A 25,462-nucleotide genomic window follows, 5' to 3' on the forward strand; every position below is an offset into this window, starting at 1 on the left:
CAGGCTTCATATATGTGTACCTGTGACATGAAATGTGATGCTTTATCACCACATGAATCTCTTTTCTATTTATATAGGTGCTATAATGTCATGATTTTTGGCTTGGGGAGCTTCCCTAGCTTAGTTGTGAGCTCTGTCTAATGATGCTGATTTACTCCAGGTTCCCAATGCTAGAATTAATCAACCTCTCCTTGTACCAGATGGTGTTAGAAATCTGAATGCAGAATCCACTCCAATGGGCTTATCTATGTCAGACCTCACTGCATGGGCCACTGCAATGAACAGTCTAGGCATGGCCCGGATGGCTCAGCCACTACTGCCAGGTAAGCAGTTTTATTATTTTCTAGGCGTTTACCAACATTATTATATATTTCTGCCTCAACTCACAAAGGGGATGAATGCCTAAAATGCCCTTACAGTGTGAGATGACTTATTTAGAGGCAAGAGTCTAAACTGTGCTGATTTAAAAAAATGAATTTAGTTGAAATGCAGCCCTGGGAGATGCATGGCTGGATAATGCTGAGGAAAATTAAACTAGTCTACAGGAACCAGTCACCAGCTGTGCCAGGAAAAGCTACAAGGGGCCAGCATCCAAGCCACATCCAGTACTGGCTTTTGTGGGTTGTCACACAATCTTACACAAAATAAACCATGATACTGGAGCAGCACATGAAATGCTGCCACCTTGTGGACAGAGGAGAACACATGCAGCACATCATTCAGAAGAGCAGACCTCTTCAAGCTAAATCCACAGGGAAAACTTGGAATTACAGTACATACACAGATTCAATTCACATGCTAATGGACTCAATTGAGATATAGGCTGGTGGGGACTCTACCACTGAAGGTGCTAACAGCTTTCTGAGCGGTATCCTTCCTGTCTCAGCAATCTATCTATTGACTTTGATCTTTATCTGCTTTGGTTTAAGTACCCATTCTCCAGATACTTACTGATGCCCTGTTCCCACCCCCCTTCCTCTTTTCTTTCTCTTCCTCTCTCCTATTTATTCCAGTTTTCATATCCCCTGCTCATAACTCCGGTCATCTGAAGTGTGCTGTGCCCACGAAAGCTCATGATACCATCTACATGTTTTGTTAGTCTATAAAGTGCTACCAGACCATTTGTTGTTATTTTTTCTGTAACAGACTAACTCAGCTACCCCTGGAAGCTATCTAAAATTAGGCTGGTTGAGGTGAAATCCACCTTCCTGAAAGGAACAAACTGAACACACAAATATCTCTAGCTTCTTAAATTCATTTTATCCATCTATAGCCAAGACCTCATCCGCTTTGCAAGAAGCTGGAACTAAATTCCGCAGTCTAATTCCAGGACTTTTCTGCGCTCTGGTGGTTACTATTGAGGTTGTAATGAATTAACTATAAACATGAATAATACACTCAGGCGTCTGTGTTGTTTAATTTGATTTTGTATCTGGTTTGTTTTATGCTGTAGGAGATTGCATTGATAATACAATACTTCTCATAGGAGAGAGTTGGGTCTTTGATATCTGGGGCTAGACATGTGGCCAGGTATGATGGAAAGAGACAAGACACATCAAAGACACACACAAAAGTAAATAGAGTACAGAACTGTGAAAACATAAACTACTGAAAATAAAGGGAAAGTTTAAAAAAAGGCTGACAAGGAAACTCTGTGCTTTTTTCATTTAAGTTGGTTAAAACGGCTCAATAGCAGCAAAAATAATAAATAACGGTCTTCCTTATTTCCCCCATTTCAGACTTTGATCCTGCCCTTGGAATAATGACGGGAATCCCACCGATCAACCCCCTGATGCCCGGCTTGGGGATAGTTCCACCTCCCATTCGTCCAGACATGCCAGCAGTAAAGGAGATTATTCACTGCAAAAGCTGCACCCTTTTCCCACCCAACCCAAGTAAGACTCTGCTTGTGTTCTGGCCCTTCACCTCTGTATGCTGGAGCATCAGAAGGACTAAAAATAACTGACCATCTTAGCCTTATTCAGGCTCTGCAAGTCCAGCATACACAAGCTATGAACAAGTTCTGCTTGGTAGGCCCTGCTGATCACCATAGGTGCCAGTACTCAGTCAAGTGAGAGCTGCTAAAGCAGTGGCTGGCTCTGAGGAGTGATAGGTGGGTAAGTGGAGCACTTGTTGACATTCTAACAGCCTGTGTTTTACCCCTCTCCATGTGCAGATCTTCCTCCTCCTGCCACGAGAGAGAGGCCCCCAGGGTGCAAGACAGTATTTGTAGGAGGACTACCAGAAAACGGGACCGAGCAGATCATTGTGGAGATTTTTGAGCAGTGTGGAGAGATCATAGCTATTCGGAAGAGCAAAAAGAACTTCTGCCACATCCGCTTTGCTGAGGAATTCATGGTGGACAAGGCTCTCTATCTCTCGGGTAGGCACACCTTTGCTTGGAGTGATGGTTTTGGAAACTGGGACAGAGAAAAAGCGGTTTCTGTGTAGTTATACATGGGATCGCCTGTTGCTGTCTGGATAGGTATTTCCTCTTTTTCCCTGTGATTATTTTTCTTTCTGCTGTGAAATTTGAGGGCCTCATGCTGGTTTAAATGTCTGAAAGTGCCTCCTGATGTTTCAATCCCCACAAAACTCTGCAACTTATCAGGATGAGGTAAGGAACTGGAAGAGAATTCATCCCCCTGTCCTGTGCGTTGATGCCCCACTGGGTCTGTTCCAGCAAACTCTCTGAAAGAGAGAGGGTCATTTAAGCAGTAACATTTAAATATTTCAGATGGATGGAGCCATTAAATAGGGCCGGGGGTTTCATCAGCATCTTTCCTATAACACACATAGCTCCAGCAGTACTGAGCAGTCATCTTGACAAACTGATCTTCTGGAGCAGAGTTTCTCAACCTGCAGCCTTACCAGTGCACAGCTGGGGCCATGTGACTGTCTGAAGGCCATGCTAGGTGTACGTATAGTGTGCGGATGTGGCCCACAGTGGCGAATAGGTTGAGGACCACTCCCCTGTCTCTTTTGGGTTTTTTGCAATCCGCACATGTCTCCTATTCATGAAGGAAGCTTTCCTAATGTCAGGAGTTACTGGAAAGTTCCCCTTTGCTTGCTGAACTCCATCTGATGAGGTTTCTCCTCTATAATGTTCCCAGGCTTTATCACAGATTACACAATGCCCCTTTGAATGTATTGCTGAGAGACCTGACTTGAACTCAACACTCAGGTCCCATCGGGTTGCAAGGTGCTAGTTGTTTGTGCAGAATATTAGAAGGGTGTGTGAAGGACCCAAGGTGGTTTCCATGTTCTCCGTGCATTCTACATGCATGCTCAGTCACATGCACAAGTTGTCTGCTGTTTCTGGTCCAATGCTCGCTACTTTATGTATGGCATGTGCAAGTGGCCAGAGAGGGAAAGTTGTATGTTAAATCCTGCCTAGAACATGACGATTACTCTTAAATCTCTAGCTGCTGTCCCTGTTCCTCTCTGGCAGGAGAAGCTGCAGATGCATTATGCACTATACCACATCCACGGTGATTGGTTGATGGGGTGGCTTTGTGGAACCAGTGGGCAGTCTCTGCAGAGCTGTGTGAGCTAGAGGCCCAATTGCCAGAATGGTCAGTTATTCTACAAGCTGTCTTTGACTGTTTTGTTGTGACCTTTAGGTTATCGTATCAGACTAGGCTCCAGCACCGACAAAAAGGATACTGGCCGCCTCCATGTGGATTTTGCACAGGCGCGGGATGATATGTATGAGTGGGAATGCAAACAGCGGATGCTGGCACGAGAGGAGCGTCATCGCAGAAGAATGGAGGAGGAGAGGTTCTGCCCTCCTTCTCCACCCCCTGTTGTCCACTACTCTGACCATGAGTGCAGCATTGTGGCTGAAAAGCTGAAAGGTATGTAGTTCTAAAGACTGGTAGGTTCTCGTAGCAAATACTAAGAAACAAAATTCACCCAGATCTCAGTAGCTTCCTTTAGTAGACAGAACAATAATGCCACCTGGTACCCTGTAGTGGGGTGCTGACCACTCGCAAGGCAGAGTGGTCGGCTGCACCTGGGAAAGACGCAAGGATTGGAAGAACTGAATGAAGACAGACTCTAGCTGGGGCTGGTATAAACCTAAAAGTTGTCAGCAGAAAAGGGCTGCAGGGGACCAAGAGAAGGGAGCTGGGTTTGAGTCTGTGATGAGAGGCAGGAGTTTGGGCTGGAAATTTGAAGGGTGGAGCCAGAATCAGAGCTGAGAAGTAGGAAGACTAGCAAGAGACCAGGGGAAGAGCAACATGGTCTGGGAACGAGCAGGCCACCATTGCTAGTGTTAATTAAGTTTCCAGACTGGAATCTAGAGTAGATCGTGGGCCTGGGTTCCCTTCCCAGCCATCCGAGGGATGGCAGAGTCTGGGCACTGAAGGGCAGACTGCTGTTTTGTATAGAGCGGGTGCAGTATCCTAGAAGTGGAAGACTAGAGAGACCTGGCCAGGGGAGTGAGTCTCAGAGATCCACCCTGGGTCCCAAAGGAAGACCGAGACCTGAAGGAGATGAACTGACTGAAAGCTGGCCATGTTGTGTTGTGAGGAATCGAATTCAGTGCTGACTGCTGGGAACGTGACTAGCTGGGCCCCGGGAAATGACTGCAAATTTGCCTGGTCTAAAGATTTTCCGTTTTGACCCAGATGATTCCACGTTCTTGGAAGCAGTGCAGACCTTGGTGACCTGGATAGAACGAGGGGAAGTGAACAGGCGAAGTGCAAACAACTTCTACTCTATGATCCAGTCAGCTAACAGCCACGTTCGCAGACTGATGAATGAGAAAGCAGCGCATGAGAAAGAGATGGAGGAAGCCAAGGAGAAGTTTAAGCTTGCTCTCTCAGGGATTCTAGTCCAGTGTGAGTAGTACTTCAGCACTGAACGTTGTTCATGCATTACTAGACGGGAACAGCTTCTGTGAGGTTTTTTGGTTTTGTTCTGAGGGAGTAAAGCAAATACAGGAAGACCCCAGAAAAATCATCACCGTGGCTGGACAAATACAGTTAATTTACAGATAATCTGTCTTTATCTCCATAACTCTGTTATTGTGTGGAGTAAGCATTTACGCACAGGGGAATGAATCCCTCATTATTTCTCTCAAATATATTCTGTTGTAGCAATGCCTAACATTCTGCCCCTGTGTGCAGTCAAGGTAAGTCCCCAGCAGCCCAGTGTTTCGGTGCAGTGTTCAGGAGTGACTCTCCAAAGGTAGGCGGTAACAGAGTCTTTTTAAAGTTCTTTGTGGTAGAAAGAGGTTTCATAAATAGCAGATTAAATTAATTTCTAAAGGTGAGGTAAGACCAAATTTTAAACTAGTGCCCTTGTGCATTTGGTTTTCTTTTCATGCTGAATCTTGTTTCAGATTTTGTTCTAGTCTTAACTAGGGATTTAAAAGGTTACCCGGTAAGCATTAGCCTTACCAGCATGCTTACTCTATAACCGGTTAACCGGCTGGCCGAGCAGGGAGGAGCAGCTTCCCGCCTGTGGCACGGTGAGACCCAGGCTGGCCGGAACAGCCCCCTTACCCATAGTGGGTTGGCTGGCTCCCAGCTACACGGTTAAACAATTATACTGTTTAACTGGTTAACTTTTTTAATGGATATCTACATTCCTATGGTTAAAATAAACAAATATGGGCATTGAATGCAGGGTAGAGTAAGTAGAGATCAAGAGAGCAGGTAGTGTTGTGTAATTAGTCGTCATAACACAGTCGTCATAACACACCCGTTAGTATTCTTATCACAGCTGCACTGGTTGGTCTAAACATTGAGCACACAGAGTTTTATTTCATGAGAATCATGCCTACACCAGCAGGCCAAATATACAAAGACAAGCCTAGCTGTGCTGCTTGTTGTGAGGTGACCTCTACCTCCTTGCAGAGGGAGGTCACATACATCCTTTAAAAGCTCCTCCAAGCATTGGTGGAAAAGATATTTTGAAAGAATGTCTCCGGAGCCCTGATTTGACAGGTGAGTGCCCAGGGAAAGAAGAGAGCCTTCTGGTTTTGCTGCCCTGTGGCGGAGGTCCCTGCCCTGTGTTTGAGGGTCGTGTTATAGTTGCTAAATCATGTCTCCGTGCACTGGGTTGAAACAACAGGACAGAAGAACATCCATATTGCCAGCTACTCAATATGAAAGCTGGCCATGTTGTGTTGTGAGGAATCGAAAAAGTGCAGGGCCCTGGTCTGCTGGATTCCTGGGAAATCCACTGTTTGATTTGTTGGTTACAGTGAATCCTTCCTGCATTTAACCCCGTCTTGCTTTTGTTCTCTTGAGTGACTCTGCCTCTCCAGTTGTTAATAATTTGATAGACACGTTGGCTCTGGCCTTCTGGAGTCCCGTCTTTCCCTTTCTGGGCACTGATTCCCTCCTGGCATGGCCCCGGCACAGTACGGTGTTATAACAAAAGATGAGCCAAACCACCTGCCTGATACCGCTTTTTTACTCCTTTGCTCCTCTCGTTCGCATTCTCTGGATGATATTCTGCCCCGGTTTGACTGCTGGTTTCACACTACAGTTGAGCAGATAGTGGCTGTTTACCGTTCTGCCTCCAAACAAAAGGCTTGGGACCATTTCACGAAAGCTCAGCGTAAGAACATCAGCGTGTGGTGCAAACAAGCCGAGGTTGGTAATTTTTTATTGTTAGCTCCTGCAGAGTACAGTTTCTTTCTTAACGGGGTATTGGGTTTGAGTTTAGCTGGCCACTTAGTAGCACTTTGCTCACATGAACAGAAACCGCCTTCATGAAATGGTGCAAGATGGACCTTACTCAGATTGTCTGCTGCAACTAAGGTAATGGGTTTTGTTGTTTTCTCTGGCTGGAGAGAGATCCCGCATATGTGAACACAGGCCCAGTAACGCTAAATTGAGCTTTGTAAGCCACTTGGTATTGTGTACAGTACCTATTGGGCTGTGGTTTCTGTTGTGGTATTAGGGCTGTAGGAATTTCTGTACTGGTGTGGAGACTGGGGGTGGCCTCAGAGAGAATCTTACAAGGACAATCCTTTCATCCTTATCAGTCTTTAGAGGTGTGATGTTTAAATCTGCAACAAATCCAGCAGGTCTGAAGGCATCACCATACTTCTGTGCCTATAGAATGTAATGGGGGCTGTGTTAATGTTTGAGACCATATAGCGGCACAGCTGTATAGCTGCAACGATGTCATTGTTAGGTTTCCTAAGAGCGCTTTCCTGTTGGCATAATTAAACCACCCCCAACAAGAGGAGGTAGTTGTGTCATCTGGGAGGTGTATGGGTACAGGAGCAGAGGTGCGCAGGGTTTGTGTCATGTGGGGCAGTTGCTCAGGAGGAGGGGACAGGGTTGGGGCAAGGGATGGCTGGAGTGCCAGAGACAGGCTCTGGCCAGGAGACATTTACAAAGGTGGCTTCCAGCCAGCAGCTCAGGGGGACCCTCAGGCAGACTCCCTATCTGCTCTGCCCCTTCATGCCCCACACCTGCATGCCACCTCAGGGGCCATGTGCTGCTTTAAGTGCTGAGAACCTGGAGGGGGCGGTACTTTGCACGCCCTCTGCAAATAAGCAACTCCCATTTTCTGAGTTCCGGCCAGTGAGAGTTACAAGATTGTGCTGGAGGCAGGACAGCACGCAGAACAATTCCCGCCACCCCAGCTTGCAATGGTGCTCAAAGATGCACAGGCCGTGGGCTGGATCCGAGAGCTTGGAGGGCCAGAATTGGCCCACGGGCCATATTTTGCCTGGCCCTACACTATGGGGTTTTGGCCAGGCTGGTAAGCGGCTGTGTAACTGGCTGTCCTGGAACACTGGGTGCCTCTGTGCTGTGCTGCTTTACCTCTGAGCCCTGACACCAGCAGCCTGTTCACAGAACAGTAGCCTCTTCCTGACTTCCACCAACCTGGCTACTCCTTGCATGGTGACACCAAGAGCCTCTCCAGTCCTGGGTCTGCGCAAAGCAGTCTCCTTTGCAGTGTGCAGTTCCTCTCACTGGCATCACACATCTATAATGTGTTCTACACTGTCCTCACATAGATCACTTGAATATCTGTGACCAGCATGTTCTCAGTTGGCATATGATCTCTCAGATTCTGACAGAGTGTTGGGGCAATTAATGTGTCCAGCCTGATGTGAGTTGCATGATGGTGAGGTCTCTGTCCGTGAGTAGTTAGAGACTCCCTGGTTCACAGAGCTAGAGTAGCTCTCAGACAGCCAGTCTTATCCTAATGCCTTCCAGTGATGGAGACTCCCCCAAGGTAGGTTATTGCAGTGCAGGGAGAGCATAACACAAAGCAGTGTGGCTGCTCTATTCACTAAGGGGGCTGCTACGTTGTCTGTATTCTTCAGTCCTGGATCTAGTTACTCTAAATAAAGCAGCCGTAGCACCAGAGTGCCCAGTGTGTTCCGCCAAGCTCAGCAGACAGGAAACGTGAGGGTCCGAGCGGTGGCTTGGTGGCTTTGTTCTATGCTGTGGGCACTATGCAGCACTTTGCCTCTGCGGGCCCGCTGGCGCTCAGAACTGCAACGTGTTGCTGCTGAGTGCAGCCACCGAAGGGCTCAGGATATGCTGGCACCTGGTGGCACTTTCGGCCAGGGTAGCTGTCCTCTTGTTTTGCTGAGTAATTGGGACTCGTCTGCTTTCTCTCCTGTCACTGTTTATGGTCGCTCCGTCTTAGCAAAGCTCTTGCTGGTAAGTTGCCATTAGGAGGGGCGCTTTGCAACCTCTGCTGGACTCTGGTAAGTAACTTTGGCATCCTGAACACGTTTACCCATCTCTCTTCCTGCGTGGTTCCTGTAGAGATGTTGTACCTGTAGACGGCACAGCCTGGGTGTGAGTGACACTTTGCAGAGAGAATGTCACATGCTGGGAATGGGCAACATAGGAGGGATCACTTGATTATGGGTTCTGGTCACTCTCTCTGGGGCACCTGGCATTGGCTACTGTCAGCAGATAGGATGCTGGGCTAGATGGACCTTTGGTCTGACCCAGTCTGTCCTTTCCGCTCTTATGAAGCTTTGGACTGGATTCTCCATTGTCTTTCTGTCTGGCGCAGGCAGACGTTTACACACGTGCCAAGTGGGGGTGAACCGCTGCCATTCTGCGCCATTCTAGGTGCAAATCAGTACAAGGCCAAGGGCAGTCAAGCCCATGACCTGTCCCTGAGAAGCTGCAGGCTAGGCTGGCTCTGGCATCCCACGAGGAGAGCAGAGGCCAGGCCAGGGCGAGGCGGAGGCCAGTTGGCGCACAGAAGTTGGCTGTGCCTTTGTGCTTCCTTCCCCTTTAGCTACAAACCTGATGCGGGAGGACAAGTTCCTGAAAGAGGGGAAGGAGGGAGGAAGGTTTGCGAGGGGAGCAGGTAGACTGCATCATACACAGGCTGAGGGCAGGCAGTGCAAGCATGGGGCACAGAATGGGACTATGCTAAAAAGCACAATGCACAGAAATAGGATCAGCGTGGCCTCAGGCACATGTGGGAGTGCCTCATACTCATGGCTGCCCCAACTTTTTCTGCAAACACTTCCCTCTGCCTCCCTGTGTGGTACTCCCTGGACTGTGGGCTGCAGTAAGAGGTTAGCACAGGTGTAGAACATTCCCTCTGGTGGATCATTTGTATGAAACCCTCCTGTGTTGTGAGCTGACTGAGTTCTGATGTGTCAGTGGTAGGCACCATTGTTTGATCTCCTGGGTATCACTTGGCAGTGTGGCCGTCAGGAGGCTTTCGTACCTTCCACTGTTGGGAATGGCTGAATGGACACAGTGGTCGTGCCCTCAGCTGGATCCTCAGTTGGACCGCAGTAATAGTTCATCGCTCCATTGCTCCAGTGTCACGTTGGTGGGGTGGGGGCCAAATCCAGCCCCCTTCGAGAGGTTCACCATTTCCTCCTGTGAGCAGTTAGATGTTCAGATTGTGGCTCAGCTCTGGTTCCTGGCTGCTTCTCAGCTGCTAAGCCATACAGTACTATACAACACCAGAGAAGCGGCTTCTCCCAGCCTGCAGGACTGGGACTGGCACTAAATGGCTTTATACACCTGCTTTGTGACTGACAGGTGTGAAGAGTGTGTGTTGGGGGGCAGGGCACCTCTGAGGAGAGTGGTGGGGAGGTGAAGCAGTGTTGAGCAAGGTGCACATCGGGGAACTAGTGGATGAGGCAACAATTCAGGTGAAGGGCAGTGCTGGGTGTGCGTTGGGGAGGTTGGGAATATTTTATGCCCAGGAATGTTCTAACATGAATGGTCTTTGCTGTCATGTGGCTGGGGGCAGCGAAGTGCTCCTCACATGTTCTTTTCTGGTAGCACTGGTTCTGTTCTTTAAACAAACAAGTGGCTTGTTACCTCATGTTGAAAGATCTACATTTTAAACCTTAGGAAATCCGCAACATTCATAATGATGAACTAATGGGGATTCGAAGTGAGGAGGAAATGGAAATGTCTGACGATGAGATAGAAGATCCTTCAGAGGCGAAAGAAACGGAAGAGTCAGGTACACCATTTGTTAAGGATGATAAATACATCTTCATGTTGTGTTTGCAGTGTGTGAATTCCCTGGGGAGCCAGGATTTAGAAGCCCCAAACCTCAGGAATATTGGATACTGGGCTTTGGTTATCCCTGGGCTAATAAGCATCACATTCCTGGAGAACAGAATCTGGAACTGCCAGATTGCATCAAAGCCAAGATTTATCTAGCCCAGTCTCTTGTGGCCAGCACCAGTGGCTTCAGAAGGAGGCGTAAGAACCTTGCAATGGCAGATGTGAGTGAATCCTCCACTCTGTGAGGCACTATGAGGAGGTTTTATAGCCATTCAAAATCTGTAATAGTGATTGCAACTCTGGATGTTCTTGATAGTCATACCACGTGAAATTCCTCTTCGAAACTTGCTCAATTCTTGGCCTCAGTGACACCTTGTAGCAGTGAGTTCCACATACTAACCACACTTTGTATTGAAAGGTATTTGTGTCAGTTTTGAATTTGCCACTTTGAGTGTCATGTTCTCGTGTTATGGAGCAGGGAGAATAGCAGTTCCCTGTCTCCCTTCTCTAAACCATTTGATATTTCTATAGTTTTATCATGTCCCTACTTGTGTATCTCCCAGTTTTTTCAATCTCACAGACCTTTCTGTCCCCTCCATTCTAGCCTAGCTCAGTCCCTTTTCCTCATTCCTGGCTCTTTGTCCCAGATCCTATTTCTATGGCCAATAATTCCTAGACTTCTCTCTTCTGGATTCCATGTACCAGTTTCCCTCTCCACATTCTGTTTCCCTCTCCACATTCTCCTCAGTCATTTCCTGCCCCCCCCCCCCAAGTCCTTAACTCCTTGTCCCCATTCTAGTCCAGCCAGTCCCAATTCTTTCATGCATCTTGTTTCTGCATCAGATCTGTCTCCTCACAGCCATCACCTCCCACCTACTGATTTTCAGGCCCTGTCTCCTGGCTCAGCCAGTCCCAGTCTCCTCCTCCACAACTCCCAGCCTGAATTTCCCTCTCTCTCCTACCGGCTCCAGTTCCTGTCTCTCCACTAGCATCCCTTGTGGTCTTTTGTCCCTATTTAGATTCTCCCCCCTTGCTCCCAGTATTCAAATTGGGCAGTATTCTCCGCCATGCTGCCTGGACTGTGTGGGTGTAGTGTGGGGGCAGGAGGGGTTGCTGAGAGCACGGAAGAGACAGTCTAACCTTTCCTCCATTCTGATTTCCCTGCTCCGGATCACTCCATGTTGGCCTGGAGGTGTAATTGCCTGCTCAGCTGCCGGATAGAACATGGCCAGGCTCTTGGAGATTTTGGCTGTTAAAATCTAAGATGTCTCTACTGAGCATGTGCAAACTTCTGTCTTTCAAAGCCTTGTAGCTTGGCCAGGTTTGGGTGGATTTTCATGGGGATGACAAAATGCACATCCCTGACGCAGAGGCCGCATACCCTGCCAGATTTCTAAGCTGGCTCCAAAGTGTGTGGTGCTAGCGTTTGAATGGAGGCTCACCAGAACTTTTGAACATTGGTATAACATATCTTTCCCCAGGTTTGTCAATACCTTCAGTGGGGCAAAATCTCTCTGGGGCAGGTGCCTGGCATGGAAAATTTCAGCTCAGATGGATAAAGTTTGGTAAAATTCTATGCACTTGAAAACTGTGTCTTAAAATGGAAGTCTTAATAACTGATGGTGCTGTCAAAGTACCATAACTTACGTGTAAGACAATGGTACCTAGAGGCTTCCCTTGATACTAGTTACCATGCAGACATGCTGATAAATAGCCCTGGCTCCAAAGAATAGACAGTCTAAATAAACATGGCAGACAGCGGTTGGGAAGAAGTACATTGTGTCCTCCCCATTTTACAGATAGGGATGGAAGCCCAGATCTCTGAAGTATTTTGGCTCCCAATCTCCTTTGAGTCCAATGGGAGTTAGTCACTGAAATACCTTTTCAGGATTTGGGCCTAAGTGACTGCTCCGAGGTCATTCTTTGGGGCAGGGCTGGGAGCTGAACGTGCATTACTTTTGTTTGTCTTTTTTAACTCTTTTTCTTTTGGCATCTTTCTCTTAGCACTGCTGTCCCAGACAGAGGCCCTGAAGGAGGAAAACGACAGCTTGCGCTGGCAGCTGGATGCCTATCGAAATGAGGTGGAGCTGTTAAAGCAAGAGCAGGGTAAAGCAAACAGAGATGAAGACACAACTAGAGAGCAGCAGTTAAAACTCCTGCAGCAGGCGTTGCAGGGAATGCAGCAGGTAAGGCTACTCTTCCCTGTCGGTATGGCCTTGGTCGCAGCCTCTCTCCACAGCTCACAAACGGGAGCAACTGCACACACTCAAAATGCCACTTTCCTTTTTTCCAACTGAAGCGCCAGCTGATAGCTTGGGAGTTCATATTCAAAAGCAAGCAGCTGTCTGCCATTTCTAGGGCTACAAAACCAATACAATACCTGGGTTATGTGAACTGATCATCATCTGCAAGGCTAGTTCTGGTCCGTAGGGGTCTGGAATATGCCATGGCTGGTCTTCCCCCCCCCCGCCCCCCAGCCTGTAATCAGTCCCTTGGACATGACCCCTTTGAGTCTCCAAACCCAAAGGGTTAAACCGTTCCACACCTGTGCCCCCCAAAACTGGATCTTCAGACATCCGTGATTCCTGTTTCTGTCTGTAGCTTCTTGCAGTGAATTCAGCCAAGGCAGGCTCCTGTGGGAGACTTGTGCAGTACCCCTGCAGGCTGCAGTGCTGTGGCGACAATTATAATTCTCCCCAGAACTGCTAGTATGCTCACACTGGCGGATTTGAGCCCAAGCCCTCCTTCCATCTTGCACCCCAATCTGCTGGGACTCTGTGAATGAAGAGTTTCGGAGTCTCAGTCAAGCCAAGACCCAAAGTTGGAGCCCAATCTTTTGCACTGTAGATCCAGCTGCTTTGGGGTAGACCTCAGATACCTCTTCCCCTTTTACCCACAGCTGCCCTTCCCCCCTCAGATACCCTTTGCCCCTTTTCCAATCCCCATGGCTGTTGCTTCAACCATCCTATGGAGGGAACCTGTGGGACCCGCTGCACTCATTTTGGCGGCAGGAGGTGGAGTGTCCTGGCAGCACCTGCTGCCCCACGCTTTCTAGGGATGGCCCTGTCCATCTGGGACCCTTGGTTTTGGATTGCTAGGTGTGACTAGCCTGGCCATTCTGGTTCCTGTTGCGTTTCTAGAGCCTCCATTTCTCTGAGTCAGTTGCAGCCAGTCCTTCAGTGACCAATTCATACCACCCCAGACAGTTACACCCCTCGTGTGTCCTGCCCTGCCCCCAGAACAGCTTTAATCCTCGCCACTGCACAGAGCGATGAAAACCACAGGGGAAAAGTGAGGCATCTGTCAAAAATATAAACCTATTACCAGAATCCCTGGGATCCATGGCTAACGTCTCCGTGATCAACACTCATTTATTATTAGCTCGGGTGTGCAGGACAAGTGTGAATTACGAGCTGGTTTTGTATTTGGTGATGGGACGTTCTGGGTTTCTAGTACAGCAAGAGGGCCCTGCAGGCAGGTGCTCTTCCAGCATGGTGCATGGGTAAATGATACAACAGCCCACAGCAAGGGTGTTTGTGGTGGGAAACATAAGGAAGGGCTGTGACAACATGTGATGCTATGAGCCCCTTGCAGCTACAGCGCTAACCTCCCTAACTCCAGCACGTTACACATGCTGTGGGATTTTGTGGGAACTTTACAGCCTCTATTTTTGTGTTTAAAATGTTCAAAACTGTTCTGAATTTGCCCCATGTCTTTGTCTAACCGCTTGTGACGCAGTCTTGAAAACAGTGCCATGTGAAAGTCAGGCTGTGCTCTGAATTGGCCTTTTTCTTTTCTAGCATCTTCTGAAATTGCAGGATGAATACCAAAAACGAGAAACTGAGCTAGAAAAAGTGAAGGAAGAAAAAGTGCAAATGGAAACATTGTTAGAAACCCTTAAGGAGCAGGTATGTACAGCTCAGGCCTCCAGGATTCTGTAGGACATTTCAGGAACAGACTCTGGCTGCTCTTGCGGCCTTTGCCCATCACAGTTCATTCTGTGCAGCATAGGGGACAGGGTCAGGAGAAGACCTAGGCCTGGCTTGGGTGGGAGTGGTCTGCTTTGCATTTCTGGGGCCTACACGGCCATTCAAACATCCATGTGGTTTGTCATGAAAGTTGAGTCTGAGTCTATAACACATCTACATTATCCACAGTAAATCTAAACTTGCATTTAAAGGTCTGTTCTGATTTACATTCTCTAAAAGATGTGGGTGATTTTAAGGTTTCCAGCAATGTTGCTACATACAATATATTTGCATTTACTTTATATGCGAGGAAGGGAAATTATAAGTAGCTTTTTAGAATGAAAGCTTGTGCATTATTAGTATGTTGTATTTCTACTCTCTGATAGAGATGTTAAATTTTGATTAATCAACTAATTGAATAGTTGATGGAATTTCCCTACCCCGCCCATGGCTGTTGTACATTTCAAAGGAACAGGCGCGGTGGGACTGCTTAGGTTTAGGCTTAGCTTTTAAGCCAGTTCCCCCCAGCACTGGCTCCTGCTCCCCCCTCTGATAGAGCAGCGAGGGCGGGGAAGCACTATCTGATAAGCTTATGCTTGTTGGATAGTTGACTTGTCAATTGCATCCCTATTCTCCGACTCTCTTGGTTAGTCATTTGTTTTCTTGCCGTCTTGTTGCCAATGGCTCAGTTAAATAAGGCATTTCACTGACGAGGATTTTGTGATCTCGGGTACTGGGTAAAGTGAATATGTTCACAGAACAAGATGCTGTACAGCGTTATTACTTCATCTTGAGTGTGATGCAAAGTGTCAACTAAACAATTTTGCCAGAGGTCCCCTCTGGGAGATGCTGGCTTGTGTGGTCAGTACTGCAGAATCTATAAGGAGGTTGCAGAGCTAGCGCAGGACTTATGTTTGTGAAGATAGAGGGCTGTTCAGTGTTATGCAAATGCTAATGCCAATTTGAAGCCATCACGTGGAGGGGTCACTGTCATTTTTGCAGAAAGACAGCTGTCAGCAGTAGGCTGGCATTTGCAAAGGGTTTAGGTGTCTGAGCCCCATTATTTGGTACTGAATTCCTTTACAAATCCCAGCCCCAAATTCTGCAGGTTTGGCATTGATTGTTTTAGAATTAGATGACTCTTACTCCCTCGCCTCTTCCAGGTAGGTGTCTGCATCATGAACACCTCTGTATTCTGTTACATGAATGTGAAATGGATGATTCTGCAGGGGAAGTGGGAGGAGTTTGTGAATTAATGGATTGATTTTCTGTTGACTTTTTCCTCTGTTTGCGCCTCTCCCGAAATATTCCTTCCACTCTTTGCTCTGAGCTGTTTTCACAAGGACTGTCTTGGCTGGTCATTGCCTGCTTCGCGCGCTGTCTGTGTACTGGGTGGGAGGGTGACAGCCATTGTGTATACATCCTCATGAGAGGGGAAGGCCTCACCCAGCTCTGTTCACTAAGTACAGCCGATGAAGTTGGACAATGATGACACAGATCCTGTCTGGACCCTCCCTGACATGAGAACTCTCCCTTCCCCTGTGTGTTAGCTAGTGCTGTGTACTGGAGCAGGGTTACACACTGTTGTCTTTCTGGTTGTTAAAGCATTTGAATCTCAATTTGATTGCTCCAGTTTGAGAGCTTCATTTGCAGAGATCAGTGCACAAAGCTGCTATTTTACCACCACTGCCAGAGAGCGTAACCCTTTTCTTTTCTGTAATTGACTATAGCAAGAGAGAACAGCTGAAGAGGACCAGGAGAGAGACGTGGCTGATAATCAAGGAAATGTAAGTCATCGTGTGCCATTCTGCTGTTTTAGGCAGAGCATCTTGCGGAGGGAAGTGATGATGGTTCATTTGTAAACGGCAGCAGAACTTGTCCGAAAGTGGGGGTTTGGCCTGGGAGCCTTTCTAAAATCAAGCTATATCATGTTTACTGCTTTCCTCCAACCACTCAGTCAGTAACCCTGTCAGAGAAGGACATGAGATTGATTTGGCATGATGTGTTCATGACAAATCAGTACTGTCTGTTCCTTAAAACCCTATTATCCTCTAGGTGCTTACAAATCGATTATTTAATAATTTGTTCCAGTATCTTTCCAGGTATTAGTTATGTTGATTAGTCTATAATTTCCACTGCCTTTCAAGGAGTGGTTCTATGTTAGCCCTCTGGGACGTCACCCAGTCTCCATGACGTCTCTCAGACAATGGCTAATAATTGAGAGATTGCTTCAGCTAGTCAGTTTTTTAATTGACCTCGGATGAATTTCATCAGGCCCTGCTGATTTGAAGAAATCTAATTTATCGAAATATATTTCCTTTTTTTGGCCGTTGTTCCTTCCCCTTTGTTAATATTAATTGGTTTGAGTATCTGGTGGCTTTTTAGTGACTGAAGCAAAATAGGCATTAAACAACTTGATATTATCAGTTATGAGCTCTCTTTCCCCCTCAGGAGAGGGCCTGCACTTTTCTTAGTCTGTCTCTTGCTCCTAATGTATTTAAAGAACCTCTTCTTACTGCTAATTGCAGGGGTAGCCAGATACCACAGATGGCTGTTTCACAGTAAAAGTGCAGTTTGCAGAGCCTCCCATAGTCACTGGTTCCTTGGGTGCTCTGGGGCTGGAGGCTCCTCTGGAGAGAAATTAACAAGTGCTCACCACCTGCTACAGCCACGTTCCCATCCTCCCACCAACACTTCTCCCCTGCTGCAGCCCTTCTCGAAGGCTGATGCTCAAATAAATTTGTTAGTCTTTAAGGTGCCACAGGACTCTTCGTTTTTGCTGAAACAGACTAAGACGGCTGCCCCTCTGAAACTTTTCACAATAGTTAATTATTTCAGCAGTTATATTTGCTGTTTTGAAATTCATTTTTCTTAACCTGCGTCTGTCACTCCTTCCTTTCCTTGGTAATGTGGAATCAATCCTTTCATGATCATATTCACTCAAATTCACATTTTGCCTTCAGATTTACAACCAAAATCCTGTTTCTCAGAATCAAATCTAAAATGGCTCTTCCCCAATCGCTTCTTTCTCTATTTTCTTAAACAAAAAGTTGTCCCCAGCTCATTCCAACAGCTTAGCGAAATTTTGTGTTTTGCAAGGTTATTTTCCAGCAGGTGACAGGGTAAAGTCTCCTATTCCTACACGGCCTTTTTGATATGTCTCTTTGTGCTAGACATACCCATGTTTCACTAGGCATAAGGGATCGGTTGGCAAAAGCTTCCCCAGCCGACGAATCTGTGTCTAGACTTCCGTGCTGTGCCTGATCAGCTGATCGTCGGCACAGCATGGCGGCCATGTTTATTTTAATGAAGTGGGGATTATTTAAATCCCCGCTTCTTTGCCTATGCCGGGTAAACTAATTTACATGGCTCCGTCGATGGAGCCATGTAGTCGAGACACACCCTAGGAGCCTACTATGGCCTGCTAAGATCTTTATTAATGGAGAGGTTGCATGAGTTGGAAATTACCCAGCTTGACTTTCCAATCCCAGTGTGACTTATTCAGGGAATTTAATACCTAGAGAAACAACCCCAATGCTAATGATTAGTAATATCAAGCTGTTTGATGATGCTTTTCATTCATAGCTCTCAAAGTGCTTTATGAAGTAGGTTAGTATTGTTGTTGTTATTAGTCTTAATATTTCCATCTATGATTTACTTTTAAGCAAATAGTCTATGAAATGCAAAGTACTTAAGGACACCCTTTTTAACAGCGGGAGGAACTGACCAAGGCAAATAGGAAGTTCCCACAGCAAAATGACCGGTGTTCTCCGTTGCACATCCTGTGTGTTTTGTGGGTTTTTTGGATGCATTTCATGAGATAAATGATGTATTAAGTGAGACACATTGAACCAGAAGAACCAAAATAGCAACTCTTGCCAGCATTTTACTATCTAGAACCACTGCTGTGTTGTGCGGGTCTGGAGTGGACGTTGTTGTGTTTTCAGGAGAGCAATACTTCCAGGATCTGTGCGTCTAGCCAGGAGAAGGAGTGCCCGCTCGAGAGGACTCTGAGCTGTAGCCCCGTCAAATCTGAACGAGAAGCTTTATTAGTAGGTGAGAGTCCAGGTACAGGATGTCTGCTAACAGGAGGCTGTCGTACATGTTTCTGCCCATGCTAAATAGATTCAGATGCCATAAGAGATGCTCTCAGCAGGTAGTGAAAATGCAGCTCTTCAGTCTTAACTGTCTGGGTTTCTTTCCTCAGTTTCACGCACTGCCACGGTAGTAGGCCCTGGGCACAATGCTGCTCACACTGACGTCATGGCAAAGCTCCCAGTATCTTCAGTGTGGCCAGGATTTCACCCTTTGTGCGATGCTTACACCAAGGCCTCTTGTGTATCCAGATGTGTTCTTGTCCCCTGGGGGCACACGCTGTATGCTTGTGCATGTTTGTACTGGGTATGTGAGTAACTCTCACCTGATACATTGTGTACATTACCCACCTTTGATCCCATGGCCTGCACACTCTCTGCTGGGTTTTTACCACATTAGCTTGTGCTTTGTCATGGGGGGACTAGAGCTAGCATCACACCTCTGAGTCGTCATCTAGAAAGGGCACCTCTGTCTCCCTGGTGCATATTGTCATATCCCAAACCTCTGTGTGGTTTCAAACACTCTCCAAACAACCTGCTGCTATGAAGTTTCCTCTTTTCTCTCCAATTGACAGTGCTCTGAAGTACATGGAGAGACCCAGACGCCTGCCCCTTGTGTATAAACGTGTCCCCATCGAAAAATTCAGCAGTTACACGTTTACAAAAATAAGCGTTTGTTAACATCCCTCATAGTGACTGATCCTGTCGTCGTTCTGCACCGCAGAGTGGTTGATTCGGTGTATCCGGGCAGTTTGCTGTACAGCAGGTTCTCTTATGATGCTCCATATCACTATGGGCAGAGCACGGTGTGCACCCAGATCACTAAACATACACTTACCACTAAAACGTTAGTGCCCATAACTTCATCTTTGAGTCAGAAGGCACTTCAGGATCTTGCAGAGTCTCGGGGCATCATTCTCAGCACCAGTTAACATTGTAGCAGTCGAAGGTGGAGGAGAGTGGGCTGACTCTGTAATGACCCATGACACACCCTGGAAGCGGCTTTTTGAATAAATCCCGGGTACCAGCTTGCTTGCCTGTCTTCTGCCTCTTTTGCACAAAGGCAGGAGTGCAGAACGTGCAGTTGCGTAACCACCTGGGCCGTGTGCTAGTCCCGGTTGCTAGGCTGAAGATCGGTACTGGGAGCGATCAGGAATGCTGGGGTCTCATGGGCCTGGGCTGGTTTGGCTTCTGGTGCTGAGCGCACTGCCTCATGGCCATGCTGACGGCCTGTCTGGTCAATCTGCCTGCTTGCACCGGCAATAGCGGCTTCTGCTCCTGCTGGTCACTGCCTGTATTGCTTCATCACAGTGTTGGGAATGAATTTGCATGCCTGCCACTATGCCCCCCGCTCCCACACTTTGTCTCTTTGCGGCGCTTTGAGGGCCCAGCCTCCTCACGTCGCTGCAGACCTGTTGCTGCACTGCACAGTACGTCCCGTTGCCCATCATAGGAGCTTTCCCACTCACTTTAGAGTTGTCTGTGTGACTGAGGGATTCTGGAAACGCACCCTCGGCTGCTGCCCAAGGAAACACTTTGCTCCTCGTGACTTTGCAGCACATAGGCCAGGCCCCAGGACAGTGCATGCAGGGAAAAGCACCTCTTGAGCTGCTGGTGCTCTCAGCTGCTTCACAGGAATGACCCCTACTGTGTTATCTCTCTAGGCATCATTTCAACATTTCTCCATGTTCACCCATTTGGAGCAAGCATAGAATACATCTGTTCCTACTTGCAGCGGCTGGACGCCAAGGTAGGTGTGCTTGGGTCTCTGGGCAGACTCAGGTGGGGAGGAGGGTTACTCTCTGGACAGGCCTGATCCGAGAGAGTGCTTGTCTTTCTGTGTGGTTGGGCGGGGTCTCCTACTCTCACGTCCCAGGACCCAGGCCATCGTCACCTTATGCACCACTCTGCCTGGTCACCATGAGCTGTGTCTTCCCCATCTCCAAGGCCCAGCCCAGTGGGGGAGGGAGAGAGACTGGCTGGAATCTGCGTCCCCTCTGCACTGCTCCCACCAGATCTACAGGACCAGCTGGGGACGCCCCCCCCCCCCCCCCCCGACTCTGCTACCTTCCCACTGGAGAGACCTGACTCTCTTCCCCCTTCCCACTAGAGAGACCAGGACTGGCCAGGACCTCTCGGCCATCCCCTCTCACCGGAGAGATTAGGAATGGCTGGGACCCTGCCCCGTCCTCTCTCTTTCCACCTGAAAGATCCCTCAGACCTGGCTCCTGCCATCCCAGAACCCCTGATCACCATCTCCTCAGGCTGCCTCCTCCACTTCTGGGCTCACTCCAGAAGGAGTGAGCAGCTCGGTGAAGACGTTCACGTGAGTTTGTAGTAGCATCTAAGCGTGGGGTGAGGTGCACACGCCAATTGTGGACGCCTGTCCCTGCCCCAACGAGCTAGCAGTGTAGATCAGAACAGAATGTGTGGATGGACCCAATGTAGAGTGGTGATAATCTGACAGATTTAGCTCACTCCATGTCTTGGTCTGCTTAAAAGCCTTCACAATCAGGGACTTTCCAATGGCTTTTGAATGTCTAAGTGAATTATGTCTTCTGTTCTTCTCTCTCCACTGTTCTGGTGACTCCCTTGAAGAATTCCAAGGAGTTGGAGATGTCTGATTTGCTGTATGGTCTGTCCCTAGTGTAGCATGTTACTCAAGGTTGTTTTGTAACTCTCTTTTTCAGTAATTTGCACATAGTTGTCCCGATTGTGAAGAGCTCATTCTTCTGTTTCTCTGGGGTCAGTCTGCTGCCCCTTCTAAAGATATGCAATATTTGCTCCCCTCCAGTTCACCAGTGTAGTATCTGGCTTAAACGGGGGGTGGCAGTTTGCCAGGCATTCATAACAAATTACCAAAATTCCCACTTTATCACACACAGACATCACCTGAATCTCACAAAGAAATCTGGTAATCAGCATAACCAGTCAAAGGGCCGCCTTCACACCAGTGACCCTTCAATTTTTCAGGTTGGCAAACAATCATTCAGAACACTTTCCTGACCCCTTTGCACTTATTCTTGTCTTAGTAAGAATAAAACAGCCTCTGTAATGCATGGGGGGGGGAGGAATTCAACCTAGGGGAGCCAGGTGTTCTTTACTTTAGAGTCTCTCGTGTCCCTCCAGGGATGCCCTAGCCCTGCGGGTTGAGAAATGCTGCTCCAAAGGAAGGGCTGAGCCCCAGACAGAGCTCCCAAGTGCCACCAGTCTGCCCAAGAGAGAGGGGAAGTGATATGTTGAAGGCCACACAGCAGGGCTGGGATGAGAACTCCTCATGCATCACTGCACAAGAGGAGAGCTGGGCAGTGAGTATAAAAGTCTCTGCCTAGGAGCCCTGCTTAGTTGGACTCACTGGGCAGAATTTGTGGTGCGAAGCAGCAACGTAGGCACAGGAAGGAGGAGTATGGAGGGTGCCGCAGCACCCCCAGCCGGCTCCCCTTGCTGCTCAGTCATAACTGCTAGCCCTGCTGCTGTGCAGAGCTCTGCTGCTGGCTACAGGTCCCACTGGGCCACCAACCCCACACCTGGGGGCTTTGCTGTCAGCCTGGGGTCCCAGCTGCCTGCCACACATTCAAGGTCCCAGTTGCTAGCCCCACGCCTGCGGCTCCGCACCCACTCCTAGCTGTGTTCCATACCTCTGTCCATGTCCCCCTCTCCCAGAGTGACAGCCCTGCTCCCGGCCCCAGCTCTAGTAGATGGCCTTTCCTCTTCATCCCAGCATTACAGAAAAGGCTAGGGCTTGCTTTTCAGTGCCCCTTTAGCAGGCTCTCGGCACTGCGATTGGCTAGTGTCTCTAGTACTCTATTGGATGATTACGTGGCTCCCTAGCTGGTACAGACAAGCACCTCCAGTAGACGCACTTGACTGGATTATATTTCATGTTTGTGATTCCTCTACCACTTGCAGAAGATGTTCTTGAGTGCATAGGAACACCCGCTTACATTTCATTTCTCTTTGAAGCTATTATTTCAGATCTCCTAATTAAGTAATGAGACTAGTTTTCCTTCCTGCTCGTTTTAGTATTCCTTATGTCTGCAGCCCTCCCACCTCACACTGACGACAGCACATCCCAGAACTTAACCAGGAGCAGGCTGAGTCCCCATTAGCACTTGGACGGGAGAGCTGTGGAAACCCCAACCACGGCAGGAAGTGGTGGTTTTGCCTGGGGTCAGCACTCACGAGCCTGCAAACCTGCAGCCGGAGAGCTGGGATTCTCAAGCCAGAAGTCAGTTAATTTTCAGTGGAAGTTTTGCTTCTCTCCCACAGATCTGTCCCACCGAAGTGGAAGCTCTGATGAGCAGACTGCAGCACACCTTCAAACAGGAGCTGAGTGGTGTCGGGGCTAGCCTGGAAAAAAGATGGAAATTTTGTGGCTTTGATGGACTGAAAATGACTTGACTTGTCGGCTTTCCTGGCTTTTGAAAATCATCACAGAAAATGCACATCCGACAAACGTAGGGTGTTACTCTAACTGACATGTACAATGGCTTTCATGCATAAATTATAGCTACTTTGATGGAACACCCCATAACTGAATCTCAGATCTAGCAGGAGGGTCATGGAAGAAATTGAATTGAATCTTGGGTGCTGTGACTTTATTGTTCACTTGTCTTTTGTCTCTACGACTGTCCAATGTGTTCCATGGACAGTCTTTGCTACTGTTGGATTGTTTTGATAAATTTTAAACCCAGCTAATTAACTGAACAATGTTTTGACAATTTGTATGTGTTTTGTCTCCCAGTCTCTCATCCTGCACGTTCTTGCTGTTGAGAGCAGCCACACGCTGCAATATGGGGTAGCAAAAGAAAGACTTTCTGGCTTTTAGCATGGAGAAGGGGGAAGTATCAGTATTTTATACATTTATATGCTAGAAATTCTACACATTTTAAAAGAGAAGAAGAGGTTTCTATGACTTTGCAAAATGTCTAAATATTACTCACCTTACAAAGCTATTTTCTCTACTCTATCAGATAAGACTTTTTCAAATTTAAGGGCAAACCTAGATTTGGGTTGGTGCCAGGCAGCAGCATGGTGAGACTGGCATGTGTCCATGCTGTGTGTGTGGAATCCTTTTGTAAATAATCTGACTTTAAATGGGAAGGGTATTTAATATTCTGTACATCTAGGAAACAAGAGTCCTAGCAATGCCCGTATTTTAATAGTGGGCTCTCTTGGGTTACTGCCACTTGTCTTTCATTGCCTTCCTCTTGCTGACTGTGCAAGAGTCATAAACAGCATTTTCCTCCCCCGAATGTTTTCTGTGAAGAGCAGGCCTGAGTATTCATAGCAGACTCTGAACTGCTCAAAGCATGGCCAGGATTCTTGAGGCATGGGGAGACATGAGAGCGCAGCCTTACAGACAGAGGCTGTGAGGCGCACGTCCTGCCAGACACTGCTCCCTTGGCAGGGAGTGTCCTTTCCTGCTGAGATGGAGACAACTAACCGAGCTGTTCTCTGTCTGCTCTGAGAGACTCAGGCTGTGCTGGCCTGAGGGGTTTGGGGTGTGGGTCCCTCGTTGGCATGAGTCCTAGTGCTAGTGCTGACTAAGCAGAGAGCAGGCGAAAAGCATTTCAGGGACCCCCTTTGTAAATGCCCACATCGCAGCTGTTCAAAGTTGTATTTTTAAAAATAAAACTTTTTTTACGTCCCAGTTTTGTCTTTGTCGATTTCTTGGTTCCTATTTTACTTATTCCCTGCCCAGGAATAATAGAAATGTAGGACTGGAAGGGACCTCAGTATGTCTAGTCCAGACTCCTGTACTGAGGCAGGACTAAGTATTCTCTATTCTAGATCATCCCTGACAGGTGTTTGTTCAACCTGTTCTTAAGCCTCCAGTGACTGATTCCACAATCTCTCCAGGTAATTTGTGTCCATGCTTAATTACTCTGATGATTAGGAAGTTTTTCCTAATGTCTGTCCAGATTGTTCTCAGCCTGCAGGCTGCATGCAGCGCAGTTAGCACATAACTGTAGCCCAACTGTGTGCTTAAAAAAAAAAATCCAGCCTCATGTGGAATCCGGAGACTGGGTCCCAACTGCCCGGCCCCCCCGTGGTGGGGTCTGAGTCCTGGCTGCCCAGCTCCCACATCCAGGGTTTTACTCCACACAGCAGGACTGGAGGGGGGGGGGGGCGGGTGCTGGACATAGGGGCTCTGTGGGTTTTTTTTAGGAGAGGCACTGTGGTTTTCAACCTGCAGCTCACAGTGATAAATGGGTTGAAAATAATCGGTCTACACTACATTGGTCCTTGCTGCAATTGAAGTCCGTTTCTGTTCCTCAGTGGATGAGGAGAGCATTTTTTCACTTTCCTCTTTAAAACAACCTTTTATGTCCTTGAAGGCAGTCACCGGCACTCCCCTCTCCAGTCTTCTTGTCAGGATCCTGGCACCAGCGAGGTATATGAAGTGTTCATGTTGTTCCTTCCAATGATCATCACATTGCATCTGTTAACACACCATCCTGCAGGATATTTGTTTCCTCAGAAATTGAGCCCAGACTCTTACCTGATTTTTTCAGGTAATTCCTACACAGCTAACACAGTAAGTAATTGCTTCCTCACATTTACCCCCGGCCGGGTCTCCCTGTGCACTCCAGTGGACACTAGGAAGAAACATCAGCCACAACAACTGCATCCATTCCATTACCCTATTCTGCAGAGCCAAAGGGCAGCGTTTGCTGCAATTTTTGCTGGTGGCCATTAGGTGCTACTGGTGAGCAACATTCAGTCTGCCAGCAAGAGTGGCCGTCCGGCAGCATTAGATCCACCACTTTCCTCAGCTCTGATCCGACTGCCACTGAAATCATGGGAAATCCCACTACCCTTGACAGGATCAAGCCCCAGGTCAGCACGTTCAGGTCCAAATTTTCAAAGGTGGCCAGTGGTTTTAGGTACCCTGCGTGAGACACCTTGGGCC

The 25,462-nt window shown here is 47.9% G+C and overlaps 1 protein-coding gene across 5 annotated transcripts in view; it reads left to right on the forward strand.

The window, feature by feature from the left end:
- The window catches only part of ENOX2 (ecto-NOX disulfide-thiol exchanger 2), a 37,229-nt gene extending 13,030 nt beyond the window's left edge, over window positions 1-24,199 (forward strand). For 2 of the 5 annotated variants that reach the window (XM_075896654.1, XM_075896656.1), the window contains exons 3-15: window positions 201-323; window positions 1,740-1,895; window positions 2,177-2,383; window positions 3,624-3,857; window positions 4,632-4,844; window positions 6,502-6,608; window positions 10,323-10,437; window positions 12,489-12,670; window positions 14,285-14,392; window positions 16,183-16,239; window positions 18,400-18,520; window positions 20,211-20,296; window positions 22,816-24,199. In XM_075896654.1, the coding sequence (XP_075752769.1) occupies window positions 201-323; window positions 1,740-1,895; window positions 2,177-2,383; window positions 3,624-3,857; window positions 4,632-4,844; window positions 6,502-6,608; window positions 10,323-10,437; window positions 12,489-12,670; window positions 14,285-14,392; window positions 16,183-16,239; window positions 18,400-18,520; window positions 20,211-20,296; window positions 22,816-22,947 (1,841 nt within the window). In that variant the 3' untranslated portion in view covers window positions 22,948-24,199. Of the gene's footprint in view, window positions 1-200; window positions 324-1,739; window positions 1,896-2,176; window positions 2,384-3,623; window positions 3,858-4,631; window positions 4,845-6,501; window positions 6,609-10,322; window positions 10,438-12,488; window positions 12,671-14,284; window positions 14,393-16,182; window positions 16,240-18,399; window positions 18,521-19,121; window positions 19,313-20,210; window positions 20,297-21,431; window positions 21,520-22,815 lie in introns of those variants that run through there. The other 3 variants (XR_012895626.1, XR_012895627.1, XM_075896655.1) reach the window with 3 other exon arrangements.
- Window positions 24,200-25,462: the final 1,263 nt, after the last annotated feature.

The sequence above is a fragment of the Pelodiscus sinensis genome, chromosome 13 (genome assembly GCF_049634645.1).
Source record: "Pelodiscus sinensis isolate JC-2024 chromosome 13, ASM4963464v1, whole genome shotgun sequence".
Classification (NCBI taxonomy): domain Eukaryota; kingdom Metazoa; phylum Chordata; order Testudines; family Trionychidae; genus Pelodiscus; species Pelodiscus sinensis.